Source organism: Apostichopus japonicus, chromosome 11 (genome assembly GCF_037975245.1).
Source record: "Apostichopus japonicus isolate 1M-3 chromosome 11, ASM3797524v1, whole genome shotgun sequence".
NCBI classification, from domain to species: domain Eukaryota; kingdom Metazoa; phylum Echinodermata; class Holothuroidea; order Aspidochirotida; family Stichopodidae; genus Apostichopus; species Apostichopus japonicus.
The window spans coordinates 27,644,996-27,660,438 of record NC_092571.1 but is presented as its reverse complement, the minus strand read 5'-3'; the positions used below and the strand labels follow the sequence as shown (position 1 = coordinate 27,660,438).

General features: G+C 37.6%; 1 protein-coding gene and 1 pseudogene across 1 annotated transcript; one reads left to right on the top strand and one right to left on the bottom strand.

Annotated features, from left to right (window-relative positions):
* Positions 1 to 2,543: 2,543 nt before the first annotated feature.
* Positions 2,544 to 8,221, bottom strand: LOC139976120 (uncharacterized). The gene is made up of 4 exons (XM_071984557.1): positions 6,470 to 8,221; positions 5,176 to 5,423; positions 4,276 to 4,510; positions 2,544 to 3,415 (listed from the first exon to the last, which is right to left on the bottom strand). The coding sequence occupies exons 1-4, from the start codon at positions 6,648 to 6,650 to the stop codon at positions 3,288 to 3,290; spliced, it is 792 nt and encodes a 263-aa protein (XP_071840658.1). The 5' UTR covers positions 6,651 to 8,221; the 3' UTR covers positions 2,544 to 3,287.
* Positions 8,222 to 9,543: 1,322 nt separating this feature from the next.
* LOC139976119 (uncharacterized) lies at positions 9,544 to 15,243 on the top strand (annotated as a pseudogene).
* Positions 15,244 to 15,443: the final 200 nt, after the last annotated feature.

The following is a 15,443-nucleotide window of genomic DNA, read 5'->3' as shown; positions in this document are numbered from 1 at the left end:
CTACCATATATTGTTGTTTTAACATGTTCTTCTTTTGAACAGTTGGGACCATGGGCGTCAACAGGTGGGGGACGGGGGGGACATGTCCCCCCCACTTTCAAAAGTGGAGGGGATATCATATCATTTGTCCCACCCACTTTTCAGAGCAGTTATTAAAAAAAATCACATGCATATGCGCGATTTTCTATTTAAGGTCAAGAAATCTGGACTCCCTGGGCCCCTGCTATCTATCACTTGCACCGTCATTTATCTCCCATTCTCCCAATATCCTAAATCTGCCCATTTAATTCGTTCGGGGGGGGGGGGGAGACCATTCGAAAGTGTATTGAATCTTGCACACATGTTGTTTGTATGGGTTCCAAGGGATTAGGTAAGCCATACAGGTAGATGGTGATGAGTTACTATGTTCATATCACTACCTCCAGTCCCTTGGACTGGACGGACGAATGGGGTACATGTATTCGCCGGATATGGTAGATCTTTATTGTTGAGTGCCGGCTAGGCGCTACACACGCTCTGCGCGCGGTGCCTTTTTCTGATTATTATTATTAAAGTACCTGGGCATATAACAACTGACGTCTCGCACCTGCATGCATGTATTATATATACCACTCCACTCATCCCGGAGGTGACGGCGCCACTTTTTCAATATTTCGTTTGAGATGGACGCTGTGTAATTCGTCTCCCTTGGTGTCAGAACGGCATCTTTCTACCAGTACTTTCTGTTGGAATTTAGTTTTGTGAGACAAAATTTCTCCTCACAGATCTGGTTCTGATGTAACTAAAAACGACTCAGGAAGGCCGTCTCCTGCGATCTAGGGGGTCTTATGTATCCAAAATTTTCTGGTACGCTAGGCGCCAACCAATGGTGGCGCTCCGCTTAGATAGTATAGTGTCCCCCTCACTTTCTGAAACCTGCTGACGCCCATGGTTGGGACAACACTTTCAGTAACAGTGTCCTTACTTACACTTTCCTCATAGTTTAATATCAATTCTCTTCTTTGATCAGTACATCAATACCATTCAGACTCTGAGCAATATACTGCTCCGAAAAATTATCCTATTTGTCTCCTGACCTTCGTAATAGCCCTTTACCTTTACACTTCACTTTTTAATCCGCATCAGTAATGGTTTTGCCTTGTCATTGCCTGCTTTCTAACTCTATTTCTAAAATTTCCTTAAACATTTAATTCTCAATTAAACTAATAAGGCTCCTTTCCTATATCACCCTATGGATGTTATATGTATGATATTGTGTACAGAAATTGCTGTCTTGTAATTTTAATTTTCCTTTGTTCAATCTAGGAAGAGGAAGAAGAAAGGTGGTAATATGAATTTGTTAGGAGGTGGTGAGTCAAATATCTATTGAAGAATATAGTGCCATACCTTCAGTTACTGCTCAACCGCTATATATATAGCTACAGAAAACATGTTAACTCACATGCATTTGATAATTTAAATTATGTTTGAGCACTGATAATAATGTTAATGAAACAGGCGCGGATCCAGAAGGGGTCCGGACCCCCCACCCTGCTCTTGGCCCCTCCCCAAAAAAGAGAAAAAAATAATTAAATTAAACGCCAATTTTAAACATGTAGGACATCAGAAGGGCGGTTATCATTACAAGTCAGCCAGGTGTGTCTTTTTCGTCAAATGAACTATAGTGTGCACGCGTCCTACACGTGCCAAAAATACCTAAAAATCTCAATTTTCAGACCAAAAAGTTTCAAAATTGAGGTGGATTTTTCAGAAACAATTATATCGTTATCCTTATGATCCAACCATGGCTGGACTCATCTGGACTTAATTCAGAGTCCATGCAGGGATCCCCAGTGTTCAATACCGAGTCAAAGATATACTCAGTCTGGATTCTGGTCTCAAGTACTGCAAAATAGTGTTACACGGTGATAATCAGAACAGCTGTTTCAATTTCATATATATACGTGCCTTTCCGCAGATTGACTTCATTTGCTGTGTACAAAATCCCCCTACTGGATATGATATAGCATCCAGCACTTTGTTGGGAGCATTAGCTTTCAGGTATTCAAAGCCTCCACCATATCTTAGTTTTGGATGGGCCTGTAACACTTCTCCCATAATTCATGGGGACTATCATCAGAGTTGAGAAGACTTTTCTTTTCCACCAATCCAGCCTCACCTAAGAAGGTCTTACCCATAGTGGATGGAGTTTTTTTTTCTGAAATCAAAAATAATATTGTTTTTTCTTCTTTATACTTCTTCAAAGTATGATCAACTTAAGCCAAATGAAAGATAGATATTACAAATGAAACCAGATCAGCCCATTATATGATCAATCAAAACCAAATCATACAACAGTAACTTTGTAGTCATGACACACTGCATAAAATATTGATTTTATGAACCTGTACCACACATTAATCATAAGTTTGCTCCATAACCACTTACCTGATATTTTGTTTATTTTTGGTTCGATGATGATCATTAACCTTTGCATTCATGATGGCTTATGTATGTGTGTGTTTGTGATGCCCAGCTTGTAAACATGATATCTTAAGAACCCTTACAGAAAAGACGAGCTTGCCGCATGCTTGTAGGGAGCTTGCAGAATCATGCTGGTTGCAAGCATGCAGCATGCTTGCAATTGGAACAATTGCAAGCTTGAATCTATGGCAATATGCTTGCAGTGGACTAACAAATTGAGCTTACGCATGTGTGCGCGAGCTTGCAGCATTGTTGCGCAAGCTTGCTAATGGATGATTGCGGAAGCTTGCAGTATGATTGCACAAGCTTGCAGTATAGTTGCGCAAGCTTGCCAATAGGATGGTCATGCAAGCCTGCAGTAAAGTTGCGCAAGCTCGCGAACATATGATTGCGCAAGCTGGCCATTTCCCTGCTGCACGTTGAAACAAGCTTGTGATGATTGCAAGCTTACCGCATGCTTGCAGTTGGAACAAATGCAAACAAGCGCAAACTTGTGTGAGCTAGCGCAAGCGTGCCATGCTTACATTATGTTGCGATCTTCTGCACGCACTGGACAATCTAATAAAGCATTTGCGCAAGCTTGTGCAAGCATGTGCAAGCTAGCGCAAGCATGTTTTATTTGGCTGTCAAACTGCATTTTAGTATATGATTTTGACAATCCAACAAGTGTTAGATGCTCTTTTAACTCTTCCATGTGTTGTTAAATTTACACAGAAGTTAAGACATGACAAACGACATTGTTTAAGTCTCTTTGCTATAAAAAAGTCTGTATTGAAAACTATCTGAAGACAGCTCAAAAGAAGAAAAATACAAAGAAACATGAACTAATTAGCCTTTTTGGAGTTCAACCCCCTTCTAACTGTTGCACATTTGCTGTTAATTATTGCGTTCATGTCCTTTTCTATAAGGGCAGGTTTCCCATCTGTTTGTTTGAATTTCTTCAAAATGTAATCTGCAAAGAGACCAAGAAAGAAAAATAATGTATCATTTTTTATTCCGTTAAGAGAAACACTAAACATAACATCTTCAAATAACAGAAACGACTTACTGAACAAGTCCCTCATAGTTATAAAAAAAAATGGTGTAAGAAAGCTTACCTTTGGAAGGCTGTCAATTTATTTTAAATTGACATGAGTTAAATGAAAGTTCTTAAATCTGATAAAGTTGAATCATGAGAAAAAGCAGTCAGATCTCTACTTAGTTATCAATATGGGTACCATGGAACCCTTGCAATTGGGGAGGCCTCACATTGTGCTAAGATGAATCCATTACAATTTTTACAGAATACCATCTCCCCTAAACTTGTGCTTAAAAGGTGTGGAATTAAATAGACAAATTAAATGGAAAAAATTGTAAAACATGGCAATCTAAATTCCTTGACCTTGAGAAGAGAACCTCTAACCTGAAAGCCCTCCCAAAAAACACATACACCAATATCTTTAAGCCACCAATAAATCTTGTAAACTAATTGAGGAAATGGGCAAAATGATCTATTTCCATTAAAAGTAAACTACATGCATATTGTATGTGGTTCAAGGTCCTATTTATTTATGCCCCTTGTTCATAAGGCCTTATATGTCTCTCTCCACCCCTCTAACTCCTAACCTCACAATTGGAATGATTAGAACCTTAATTTGTGGAAACAACCAGCACCCTAACCCTCCAAAAAAAGGCAGTCCCTAATTTTAAAGCCACCATCGAGTTTACTGTGTGGGTTTTAAGTCCCATGCTCCCCTCACATGTAGTTTCTTTGAATACACTAAAAGAAATCAGTGAACATTTTTTAGACCAATAATACATCAAAGTTCTAACCCTTGATTGCCGAAAGCTTCTCACTGTCCAGTGGTGTGGAGGTGCCCTCACTCTTTTTGTTTGCTGCTAGTCTGGCACCCATGGCACATCCATTTACCAATTCCTTATGTGTGAACACTGCCTCTAGGAGTTTCCTCAGCATTAATTCTGGTTTCTGGCGAGAAACCCGATGAATAAAGGACAGCTGCATTGCTGTTAGTGTAATTCCACTTCCTTTGGAAAGTTCAACCAGAGGCTGCAAAAAAAAAAAGACAAAGTCAAAGACATGCAATGGAAATTGACATGAAATGTAAAAGACATAACCTGATATTTGATTTCAACCAGAAAGAACAGAAGTTTAAGTCGTGCTTGTATGATTTCTGTATTGCACCATCTGTCATTGTCATGGTCAAAGTCCTGCAGCTTATTTCCTTACAATGAAAGTAGCAATTCCCCTTTCGTTCAGACACTTTGAAGAATCACATCCCCGAAAGAAAAATCATTTTCTGAGGAGTTAAAGAAAGTATTATTTGAGTACATGCAATCTATGTGGTTGAAATATAAAAATATACTGAATTTGGTTCAAAAGATCAGTTCCTCTTCCAGTATATCATTGGTTCTGAAGTTAAACCGCCGAGCTAAACTAATTACAAGAGAGACCCGCTACAAACCACAATAAATTTAAAGTCTTTAAGTCCAACTAACATCATTTTCATGTCTGGATTTTTGTCAGCAATGGATTTTTACAATCAAATGCTTTCTGTATTGCATAATGAACAGATGAACCCAAATTTCATAAATTGAATAGAATACCATCCAAAGACTTTGGAAAGAACCAACTGCAATAACATCAGTGTCCCTATGAAAAAATGTGAAAGTGAAAGAAGGCAGCGAATTCAGCACATAATAAAGAGCACTCACTGGTTTATCTCCGAGCTTGACTCCTGCAAAGAGTCCACGAGATGAACTTGGAGTAGATGAACTTGGAGTAGATGATGTGGTGGTTGATGTGGTTGCACGCTGTGGGGAGACATCTACTTCTAATGTTCTTTCAACAGGACTGCATGACTCCAGACTCGCCTCCTTCTGGACTGGAGATGAAGAATTGAAGCTCTTCTGAGCCATCGAAGCAATGTCTCCCAACAACTTTACTTTCTTTGGTGTCAATTCTACAGTGGAGAAATAGATAAAAAGTTACCACATTGTAAAGGTAGTGAAACTTGTAGATTATTCAATAGCCAGAACCAAGTGATATTCACAATAAGTGACAGCGAAAGGAAAATGGCAGAGTAAGAATAAAAGATAATCATTTATGGATCCCACCACAAGACTACCTTTAAAGGATTGGTTCAGGTGTCTGACATGTCTATCTTGTATGAAAGAGCTTAAAAAGACAAACAGAATAGTGAAGAAACTACCATGATAGCATTCTCTGTTAAGGAGATATCACTCTTTGAAGATTTCAAAATTTCTTTGGAAATGACTGATGTAGAAAGACTAACTGTGAGGGTGTGATGTCACATCCTAATTTCCTTAACATGTGTCAATATATTTCATTAAAAAATAATTACATTTTTTTTCACAAATCTAATAAAATCTTATCAAACATTCTTCAGATGTTAAATCTCAGTTCAATAACAAATTTTCTTATACTACTAAGTTTTCAAAAACCAAATCCTTTTTTCCAGTCCTGATAAGCATCCTACAATCACAGCCTTGCACTGATGTACTTCTATTAAATAATTAATTACCATTTTGCAAAGTGCAATCTAGTTCAAAAGACTTAAAACTGAACAACGAAAACACAGTTGATTTTTTTGTGGATAGAATGGCTATATGCCTGCACCAAGGTCAAAATCAACCAAAGCAAACTGATTGATGTTACTCATTGTTTTGGTCAAATTTTATAATTTGATCATACTTTGCAAAAATAGTAAAAAAAAAATTGAAAGAAATACATTATTGTGATTGTGGTCTAAATCAACTGTTCCTTAAGACAATTTGATCTTCTTAAAAGTTTTTACAATCAAACACAACCTTGGGCTTTAACAGTAACTCTTGATAGTAAAAACTCAATCCAACAAATCCGTAAGTTGTGACCAACAAACTTAATTTTGATCAATTGCAAAGTCTAGATGTTCGAAAGCCTTCCGAATTCAAGTTCCTCTGGCAGAGCTGTAAAGAATAGAAACTAACTAAAGCCAAGCTTACTTACCTACAGAAAATATTGAGCTGCTGGGTGATGCAGCTAAATTGCACCCCTCTCTATCTAAGTATTTCCTTTTCGCTGCAGCAAGTTCTTTTTCATGTTTCACATTAAGGTCATGAACTTCCTTCTGATGCATGTCCATCATGTCCTTAAACCTTATAGACTGCTCATCCCTTTCATCCTGCATTAGAAGGAGCTCTCCTTTGGCTTCATCCAACTGCTCTTTCAGTTCCCGGTTCTCTTCCGTCTTCTGCCCACATTGAGTGCAATCTTTTGAACTGGAAGCAATAGCTTCCCGAAAAGTCTTCCTCTGAGCTTCAAGGGCTTCATTTAGGTTTGCCTTTGAGGCTACCTTTCGTCCATCCTTCTTTTGAACCGGGCACTGAGGAGTATCCTTAGTCAGTTGATCAACAGCTGACAACTGACTTTCCCTTAGTCCTTTGCTAATTGCCCTCTGTTTTTGGCGTAGTTCACCAAGGTTTTCTGTCAACAAAACATATCAAAAGTTCCAAACATTAATTATCTTAGTAGTTGTACAATTAAAAAATTTGGGAGAGAGCAACTGTTTTCACATTCCATAATTTTCACCTATTTAAGAACTTTTTACTGTACCCCATAAAAGTTACAATTGAGTCGTATTATTTCTAGTGCTAACAATGTGAGATTTTTACAATTTTCACTTTTAAAGCTATCAAGCTACTAGTTTTGTCTTTTTGTCTATAATGAATTCTACAACAAAATTTTGGCTTGTTAACAGAATTTGTTGAAAGATACTTTTATAGAGTTGCTTTGCTTTCATGTAACAGTGAAGACACTACGAATTTAAAAACAAAACAAATGAAATCATTGCAATGAATTGAATGGTTCCTTGCTGAATTTGATGAATGATGGATTTCATGTTAATTCTTAAGAAACAAAGTTCTGACGAATGCCTGAAGTTTTGACCCTATCACATTATTAATATAGATGATATAACCACCAAATAGGTTTCTTCACTCACTATAGAGCATCTTCTGGTAGTGACGATCATGAACATTTGATAACCCACTACCAAGATATCTCGTACCAAAGGCTAAGCTAAATGTTGCCATATTATATGTAGCCACACCCCCTCATTAATATGCAAATATATCAATTTTAACATACATCTACACATACCTGTTATTACCTTATTACATCATACCAAGTTTTAGTACAATCAAACTTTTGGTTGTAGAGTAGTATTTAATTGCAGATTTTCAGGCTTGACCCTGTGACCTCCTTAATAATAATGTTATAACCTCCAACTGCTCAGTGCTCGCTATAATACATGTTTACGTACATTGTGACTATCATGAACAATTGAACATCCGGCATTCCCTTATCGAGTTATGGCGAACCTTAGAAGCTAAATGTAGCAAATTATATGAAGCCACACCCCTTATCAATATAAAACTGTATCAAATTTAACATGCATCAACACATACTGTACCTGTAGGCTGTTATCACCTCACAACATTAACTATACCAAGTTTTATTTCAATCGGACTTGAGGTTGTAGACTGAACATTTTAATTGCAGATTTTCAGGTTTGACCCTGTGACCTCATTAATATTCATGATATAAACACCAACTATCGTACTTCATCAACGTACAATGAATATGATGAACATCTGGCATTCCCCTATCAAGTTATGAATAAGACGTAACTATCAAATTCAAACGCCTATTTATTCTTAGTTTACATATTTATTCTTGTCTCTTGATCACAAATTTTTCATAAATCCCCCCCCCTTCTGCTTTTAGGGGCATAATAATATGGATTAGCACTGGATTATGTACCTCCCTCCCCAACTCAGAACAATTGAAAGTTTTTGCAAGAAATCTAGTCGAAAATGTGCCCATGTGCATGGGCGGCGATCCGTACTTCCGAGTGGGGGGGATATGACCTTGTTGACTATCTAAGCGTAGCGCCACCATGAGTTGGCGCGAAGCGTACAAGAAAATTTTGGGATTTACAAACCCTCTAGATGGCCGGAAACGGCACTTCCCGAGGTTTCCAAGCGGCATATACCCAACTTAAAAATAAGGATATCATGTCCAAAATATCTCATAATCAGGATCCAAAATCCTTTTTTTTTTTTATATCGGGTGTTATTTTGGGAAAATTGCCCCTGTCAATCTTGTTTCAGGCGCTACGTTAGAATGTTCGAGAGCTCTTTTATATTATTCGATGAAGAAAATGGCCTCATGCAGGCTATTATAGGCCTATACACATGCAATACACAATTGTACATAGTTACATTTCTAGGTACCGATTGCTAGTGCATCTGGGTGAAACGTGTAAGCATTACCCTGGTTACATGAGATTCTCAGCTGTTCGAGGGAACATGTACGTGTGTAGGCCTACTATAGGGCCTATATGAATACTATGAGGGTGCATATATGTACTATATCAATACCGTGGGCGCAATAATACATTTTGTTGTTATAGGGCCAAGGAAGCCCACAGTCAACTATTCTTGCTTTATAAAGACGGTTTATTTGAAAAGATCGCACTGCGTTTATGGTAGGCGAGAAATGAAGCTAAAAAAGAGCCGTACATTTACGATGATGCATAAATGTAGGCATAAAATATTCTTATCCCTGGCATTTGGTGGGGGGGATATGGTGTATTACATCCCCTCCACCCATTTTCATGGGGGGGATATATCCCCCCCTTCCCCCCCAGGATCGCCGCCCATGCCCATGTGACATAACTATGACGTTTGCTTTGTTTAGTGTACAACAACTGTTACTGTTAGGCCTAAAGGGTTAGTCAATATCAGATGAAATCAAATATCTAGCGCATTTGCGCCTTACTATGAACGAAGTGAAGTTCGTTTTTTGCCTCTAAAATATAATTTCAACGCCTGTATCCCTTTGTAGTAGGCCTGGCATATAGCCAGTGAAAGCTAACATTTATCGAAATAAAATCACTAACGTTAGGCCAGGGCCTATGAGCCTGGGCCTAACACAGTATGATCACTTAAAACTAAGTTAAAGAATTTCGAGGATAGAGCTAGTATTTTTTTTACAGTTTGTAAAATTAAGGTGCGTAAATCGTTTACGAAAATACTTACCGCTGATCATCAGTACTTTGGCGTTGTAGTTTTTTTTTCCTGCCCATTTAGCAATTGTGCATGCCCCGACTGTTCTTTTCGAAATATCGGCGATGGCGGTTATATTCTCGATGCTCATCGTTTGATCCTCCGTCCAAAATAAGAGACACTTTGTTGCAGACATGGTTCACAATTTCAAGTTAAAATTGATAGCAAATTTGTGTCAACCTCTTATAAGAAAATTCTCTAATTTTGCTCTGGTAATCGTAAGAAATATATATATCTGCAAAGTAAGTATTTTGTGTGAGCGTGTATGACTGTAGTCAGTTTGTTGAATATTACGATAGCCAGCACTGAATACCAAGTAACTCTGCTCATGGATTAACAATTTGGCGGTTAAGACAATGGATGGCTTTGTATTACAGGCATAGAAACAGTGGTTGTGGTTTTAACGATCACGCATATCTGAGGCGGTACCATTTATTAATAGCAAAATAAAACACCGAATGTCCTTTTCACTGGAGATTCTTTCCTCATGCTTAACAACATTTTTTTTTTAAAAAGGACAAAATTATTAAGCTAAATCCATGTACAAACTGTGAAAATCAGTTCCGTATTGGCCTTCCTTTTCCGCATTGCGTATTTTCAAAATTTGCCGGAACAATCGAACTTCACTGGGTCTTAATGATGACGTAATAACCACAATCTCGCATCTCCTATGTACTATGATGAGAGCGGGGTCGCCGGGTTTATCAGTAGTGTAGCGTGAGTTTTTCAAATCTATCATTGACTTCCGAGAGAGTAAACCTTTTTTTCTGAGACTCGAACGGGATTTATTTCTAAGTTGTGTCTTTATAAACAAGAAAAGCAAATGTCGGACAGAAAAAAAAGAAAAACAGCTTCGGATTATCTACGCTCCGAAGATCCATATCTTGAAGTACCTCGCACAACTTCTTGGAGGCTTAAAACTAATTCTTACGATGACAGTGAATGCCAAAAAGATGGCGAATGTTCTAAAGAAACGTGGTTTGAAAGTCGGGGACTCGACGGCTCCCAAACAGAAGTTAACGAAAATGTAACAGTTTCTTGGTAAGTCACATCCAGTTTTGAAACTGCCCTCTACTTCTGTAACTTATTTTCTTCCATGTTTCTTTTATTCCCTACTACCTAACGTAACTTCCCTAAAATATTAAGCTAGTCACGTGTTCCTAAGACGTCAGCTAACAAAGTAGCATATACTATGATGTCAGAGAACGAATTGACTCTGCAAACTGCGTTTTCTATTTTTTAAATATTATTGTCATTTTTAAAAAAACGACACTAGCAAAGCAAAGCAAAAAGAAAACACAACTTCAATATGAGGAGTATTCACCGTGTTTCCCAGTAGCTGAGTAGGCTATCTACTTTTAATCGATTGAAGTTTTGTGGTGAACTTGAGTAAGTCAAACATGTAAACAATCTTGGAACTTTGTTTAGTGTGTGAGATTCGTGAATGGTTCGAAGAAAGTACAAGTTAGGAATACGCGTAGGCCTGAGTTTTTTTTTCTTCTTGCATGGGTACAATGAAGCAGATCAATAACTTTGGTATGATTAAAAGTTGATTATATCCATTTTATAAAACCAAAATAAATAAATAATAAAGATAAATATCGCGTGCAACTTGAAAAAACCCTACTCTACCTAGCCTACAGTATCAGCATGTAGCCTAAGAATACCAGCATATAGGCCTAGTACTATTAGTATAGTACTACAAGGTAAGCTAGGTTTGTGACAGCGCACTCGTTTATATCACTTCGGGGCTACTGTATTTGAAAAAGTCTAATTTCTGTTCAGAAATTCCTACAGCATTGCAGTATAGTTACAAGAACAACCACAAACCAGTGAATCGATTTCCTGCATGATGATCAATAGGAACTACCTGTAGTCTAGCCTAGGCTGAACTATAGCCTAGGCCTAATGAATGGAGTAACAACTGTCAGTCAGTGTTCTACTACTACTAGGTTAAAGTTGTTGACAATTGTGGGCCAACGTGGGGCCTTTGATCCTAGGTTTTTTACACTGTATAGGGCCAAGGCAACAAATTATCAGTAAGATGTATGCAGTGTGTTTTGATATTACTTTATAAATATTAGTGTTCAAACTTAGTTGATCTTACTTGTTTCTTTTCTTTCTTCTCGAACTGCCATTGCAAATGAATCCTTAGAAGGCTTAGATGCTCATCACACTTGGGTTATTCTTCACTGTTCCTCTGTGTGACTGTCATATTATGTACTGTACCTTGCACTTAAAGAAATTGACAATCCTTAAAGCTCCTGAGCAAATCTGTTAGTCACTTGATTAGGTTGATAGTCCTGCAATTCAATTCTAGCTTTCTCTTGATGTCTGACAATTGTCTGTAAAACATACTGTTGTGAAGTATTTAACATAATTCCACATTGATCATGTTTAAAAGCTGAGTAATTATAACTTATCTCCTATAAAAATCTTTCATTAGAAGTAATTTTAGGATCTGTTGTGAATTCAGATTGTTGAACTTTTGCTTAATATTGTTTTTGCGTTTTCTTTTATAACAGCTATTCAGTAGTTGAGAATATTCCAGAGGCATGGAAAAACCAAACTCCAGAAGACTTGATACTGCCTGGTGATGAAACAGAACTAGAGTTGGAACAGGATAGTTGCGCCAATAGCTTGGATTCTGCAGAACCATGCAGTGATGACACAGAATGGTTTGACTGTGAGGATGACCTTACTGATACTGAGGTTACTTCAGAAAATGAACCTCTCTACTCAGGAGCACCAGTTAGTCTAGCAGAGAGTTTATTTTTAATATTAACATTTACCATGAGGTACCAATTGTCTGGAGAATGTCTCCAGGACCTTTTAGTGTTAATATCTCTACACTGTTGCATGCCAAACCTTTGTAAGACATCAGTTCATCTTTTTGAAAAATATTTTTCTAATTTAAAGTCACCTATCATTTTTCACAAATTTTGTGGTGGATGCAATATTTTATTAAAGGGTGAAATTCCATCTGACTGTGAAGTTTGTGGCTCAAAGCTTTCAGAGTTTGATAATGGAGAGTGCTTTATTGAAATACCACTAGTGGATCAGTTGATCAACCTTTATGAAAGAGAGGGATTTTTTAATGATTTGCAACACAGATTCAATAGAAAAAAAACAAAAAAAAGATAACATAGAAGATATATTTGATGGTGACCAGTACAAGAAACATTTTAGAGAAGGTGGCTTCTTGTGGAACCGTCATAATTTGTCCTTTTTCTGGTATACTGATGGCATTCCTCTTTTCAAATCCTCAAAATTTTCAATTTGGCCTATGTATCTTATGATTAATGAGTTGCCTTATGAAAAACGTATTTTGAAAGAAAATATGCTCTTTGCTGGAATCTGGTTTGGCAACAAAAAGCCTTGTATGGGCACTTTCTTAGAGCCATTCCATTCTGCCCTTAAAAATATAGCAGATGGTATTAAATTGCAACCATTTGGTTTTGACAATCCCATAAATGTACATGGTATCTTACTCGGTGGTACTTGTGATCTTCCAGCAAAGTGCATTATGCTCAATATGACACAATTTAATGGCCAATTTGGGTGTGGTCGCTGCAAGCAGCCAGGTAAGCATGTGCCATCAGGACGAGGTTTTACTCATGTGTACCCATATGACTATGAACACATAGATGGACCTAAAAGAACACATGAAGAGACTAAGGAGGCTGCTATTAGCGCTCTGTCACAAGGTCATTCAGTAGATGGTGTTAAAGGCCCATCATGGTTTATGTTTCTTGGATGCGATATTATCAGAGGAACAGCTATAGATTACATGCACCAGGTACTGTTAGGTATAGTAAGGAAGTTGTTGAACTTGTGGTTCTCTCAGTCTCATTCAAGAGAACCCTATTCACTGAGAGCTCACCTCACAGTTATAGACCAGCAATTACTAAGAATTAAGCCACCAAATTTTATCACTAGAGTACCCAGAAGCATTGCAGAGCACATGAAGTACTGGAAAGCATCAGAGTGCAGATCATTTTTATTTTATTACTCAGTTCCACTTCTATCAACTGTTATGGATAGAAGATATTTTAGCCATTATCTTCTCCTTGTTCAAGCTATTTTTATTTTGAACAGTTCTAGTATTTGTTCTACTGATGTTTTACAATCTGAGCAAATGTTGAGGCAATTTGTATGTATGTTTGCAACACTGTATGATGAAAAGGATATGAGTGCTAATTTACACCTCCTTCTCCACTTAGCTGACAGTGTCAGAGACCTAGGACCACTTTGGGTATCTAGTTGTTTTCATTTTGAGGGAATCAATGGAGAACTGCTCCACTTTTTTCATGGTACTCAGCGACCAGAACTTCAGATTGCTAATAGTATTGGAGCAATGCTCAAGTTTCCATCCTGCGTAAGCAACATGAGCGCACTTGTTATCGAATTTTATTATCGTGTGTCAAATAAGAGGATTTCACCTCAGAAGAAGAAGTTAGTTTCTCCAGGTGTTTATGTCCTTGGCACTCCAACTATTATGTCTCTGGATAGGGATATCATCATCCTCCTGAAAAGATACTGTCCACAATTGGATGGTAATAGTCACTTGGTATATAAAAGAGTTATGCTTAGTAAAATAATTTACCATTCAAGAAGTTTTAAAATGTCAAAAAAGAGAAGTTCATTAACGGTGTGCTATATGTCAGGGGATAAACAGGCCTTTGGTCAAATACAGCATTATATATTAGTTGATTGCATTGGGAAGTTAGAATGTTTTGCTGTGGTAACCAAGATGGAAACATCAATTCCATTTTCTTTGGATTATTGGACTGCAGACAAGGAAATTCCTTTCTCTGTCTTACTCAAAGCTTTACTTCCAGGTGATGCAGCCTCTCTTGACGTGATCCCTGTTGCATCAATTTTGCATCTTTGTGTATTAATAGATACTGATCAATCAAATCGTGAGGTATTTATTGCAGTACCTCCAAACACTTTGGAAAAGGACTGACAAAGAGGAAAATATTCAGTATGTAAATAATATAATAATAATCGTATGTGTTATTGAAAATTAGCAAGTGTTCAACATTTTTAAGTGTAGCGAATGCAGTTTACAGAAAAGTGTCTACTTTTTGTATTTTGCATTTTAGAGTGAATTATACTTGCTATAACACACATGTTATCTTGTTGGTTCTCTTTCATGCTTTTAGTTTTTCTCTTTCTAATCTTTTGCACACAGAGTCTTTAGAATTAAGCATGTATCTTCTTTGAGAAAGCCCTTTGGCTTTTGTTTAATGTATTTTAGAAGTCAATAAGGTAATTTCTTACATGTGCTCAAGACATTATTGTGCAAGCTTGCAATCCTGTTTTACTGTATGTACTTGCACAAGCTTGCATTAAATTCCACAGGTTTGCGCAATCTTCTGCAAGCTCGCAGGAGTTGAAGAAAACTCTTCGCGATCTTCTGCATGCTTGCAGAAGTTTAAGAAAACTTTTCGCGGTTTTAAACTAGTTTGCGCATGCTTGCGCATGCTTGCATAAGCTAACCATTTATTGACTTCAGCCCTTGTGCAATCACTTGCTAGCATGACGCAAACTTAGGCAAGCGTATGTAAGCGTGCGCAACCAGCTGCAATCATCATGCAAGCTAGTTGCGAGCATGCGCAATCATCTTGCAAGCTAGCTTTTCTGTAAGGGAAGGGAAGGTCAGGTCAATTTCATGTTTCGTGTGTAGAAGTACCACATTGAGTACAAGACGCCTTTCATTTTTGGTGGATGTCAGAGGTCATTCGGTCACCATGCAGTAGTCAAATTGTAACAAGAGCCCAAGGGCACTGTGGTTCCTTGCGTAGGGGTATATGACAATACACATAATAATTATCAAGCAAGATTGC

Coding starts and splice junctions, on each gene's coding strand:
- LOC139976120 (XM_071984557.1), bottom strand. CDS start 6,650: ATGCAGGATGAAAGGGATGAGCAGTCTATAAGGTTTAAGGACATGATG. Junction 5,424..6,469: donor CAGCTCAATATTTTCTGTAG/GTAAGTAAGCTT, acceptor TCTCCACTGTAG/AATTGACACCAAAGAAAGTA. Junction 4,511..5,175: donor TCAAGCTCGGAGATAAACCA/GTGAGTGCTCTT, acceptor TTTTTTTTGCAG/CCTCTGGTTGAACTTTCCAA.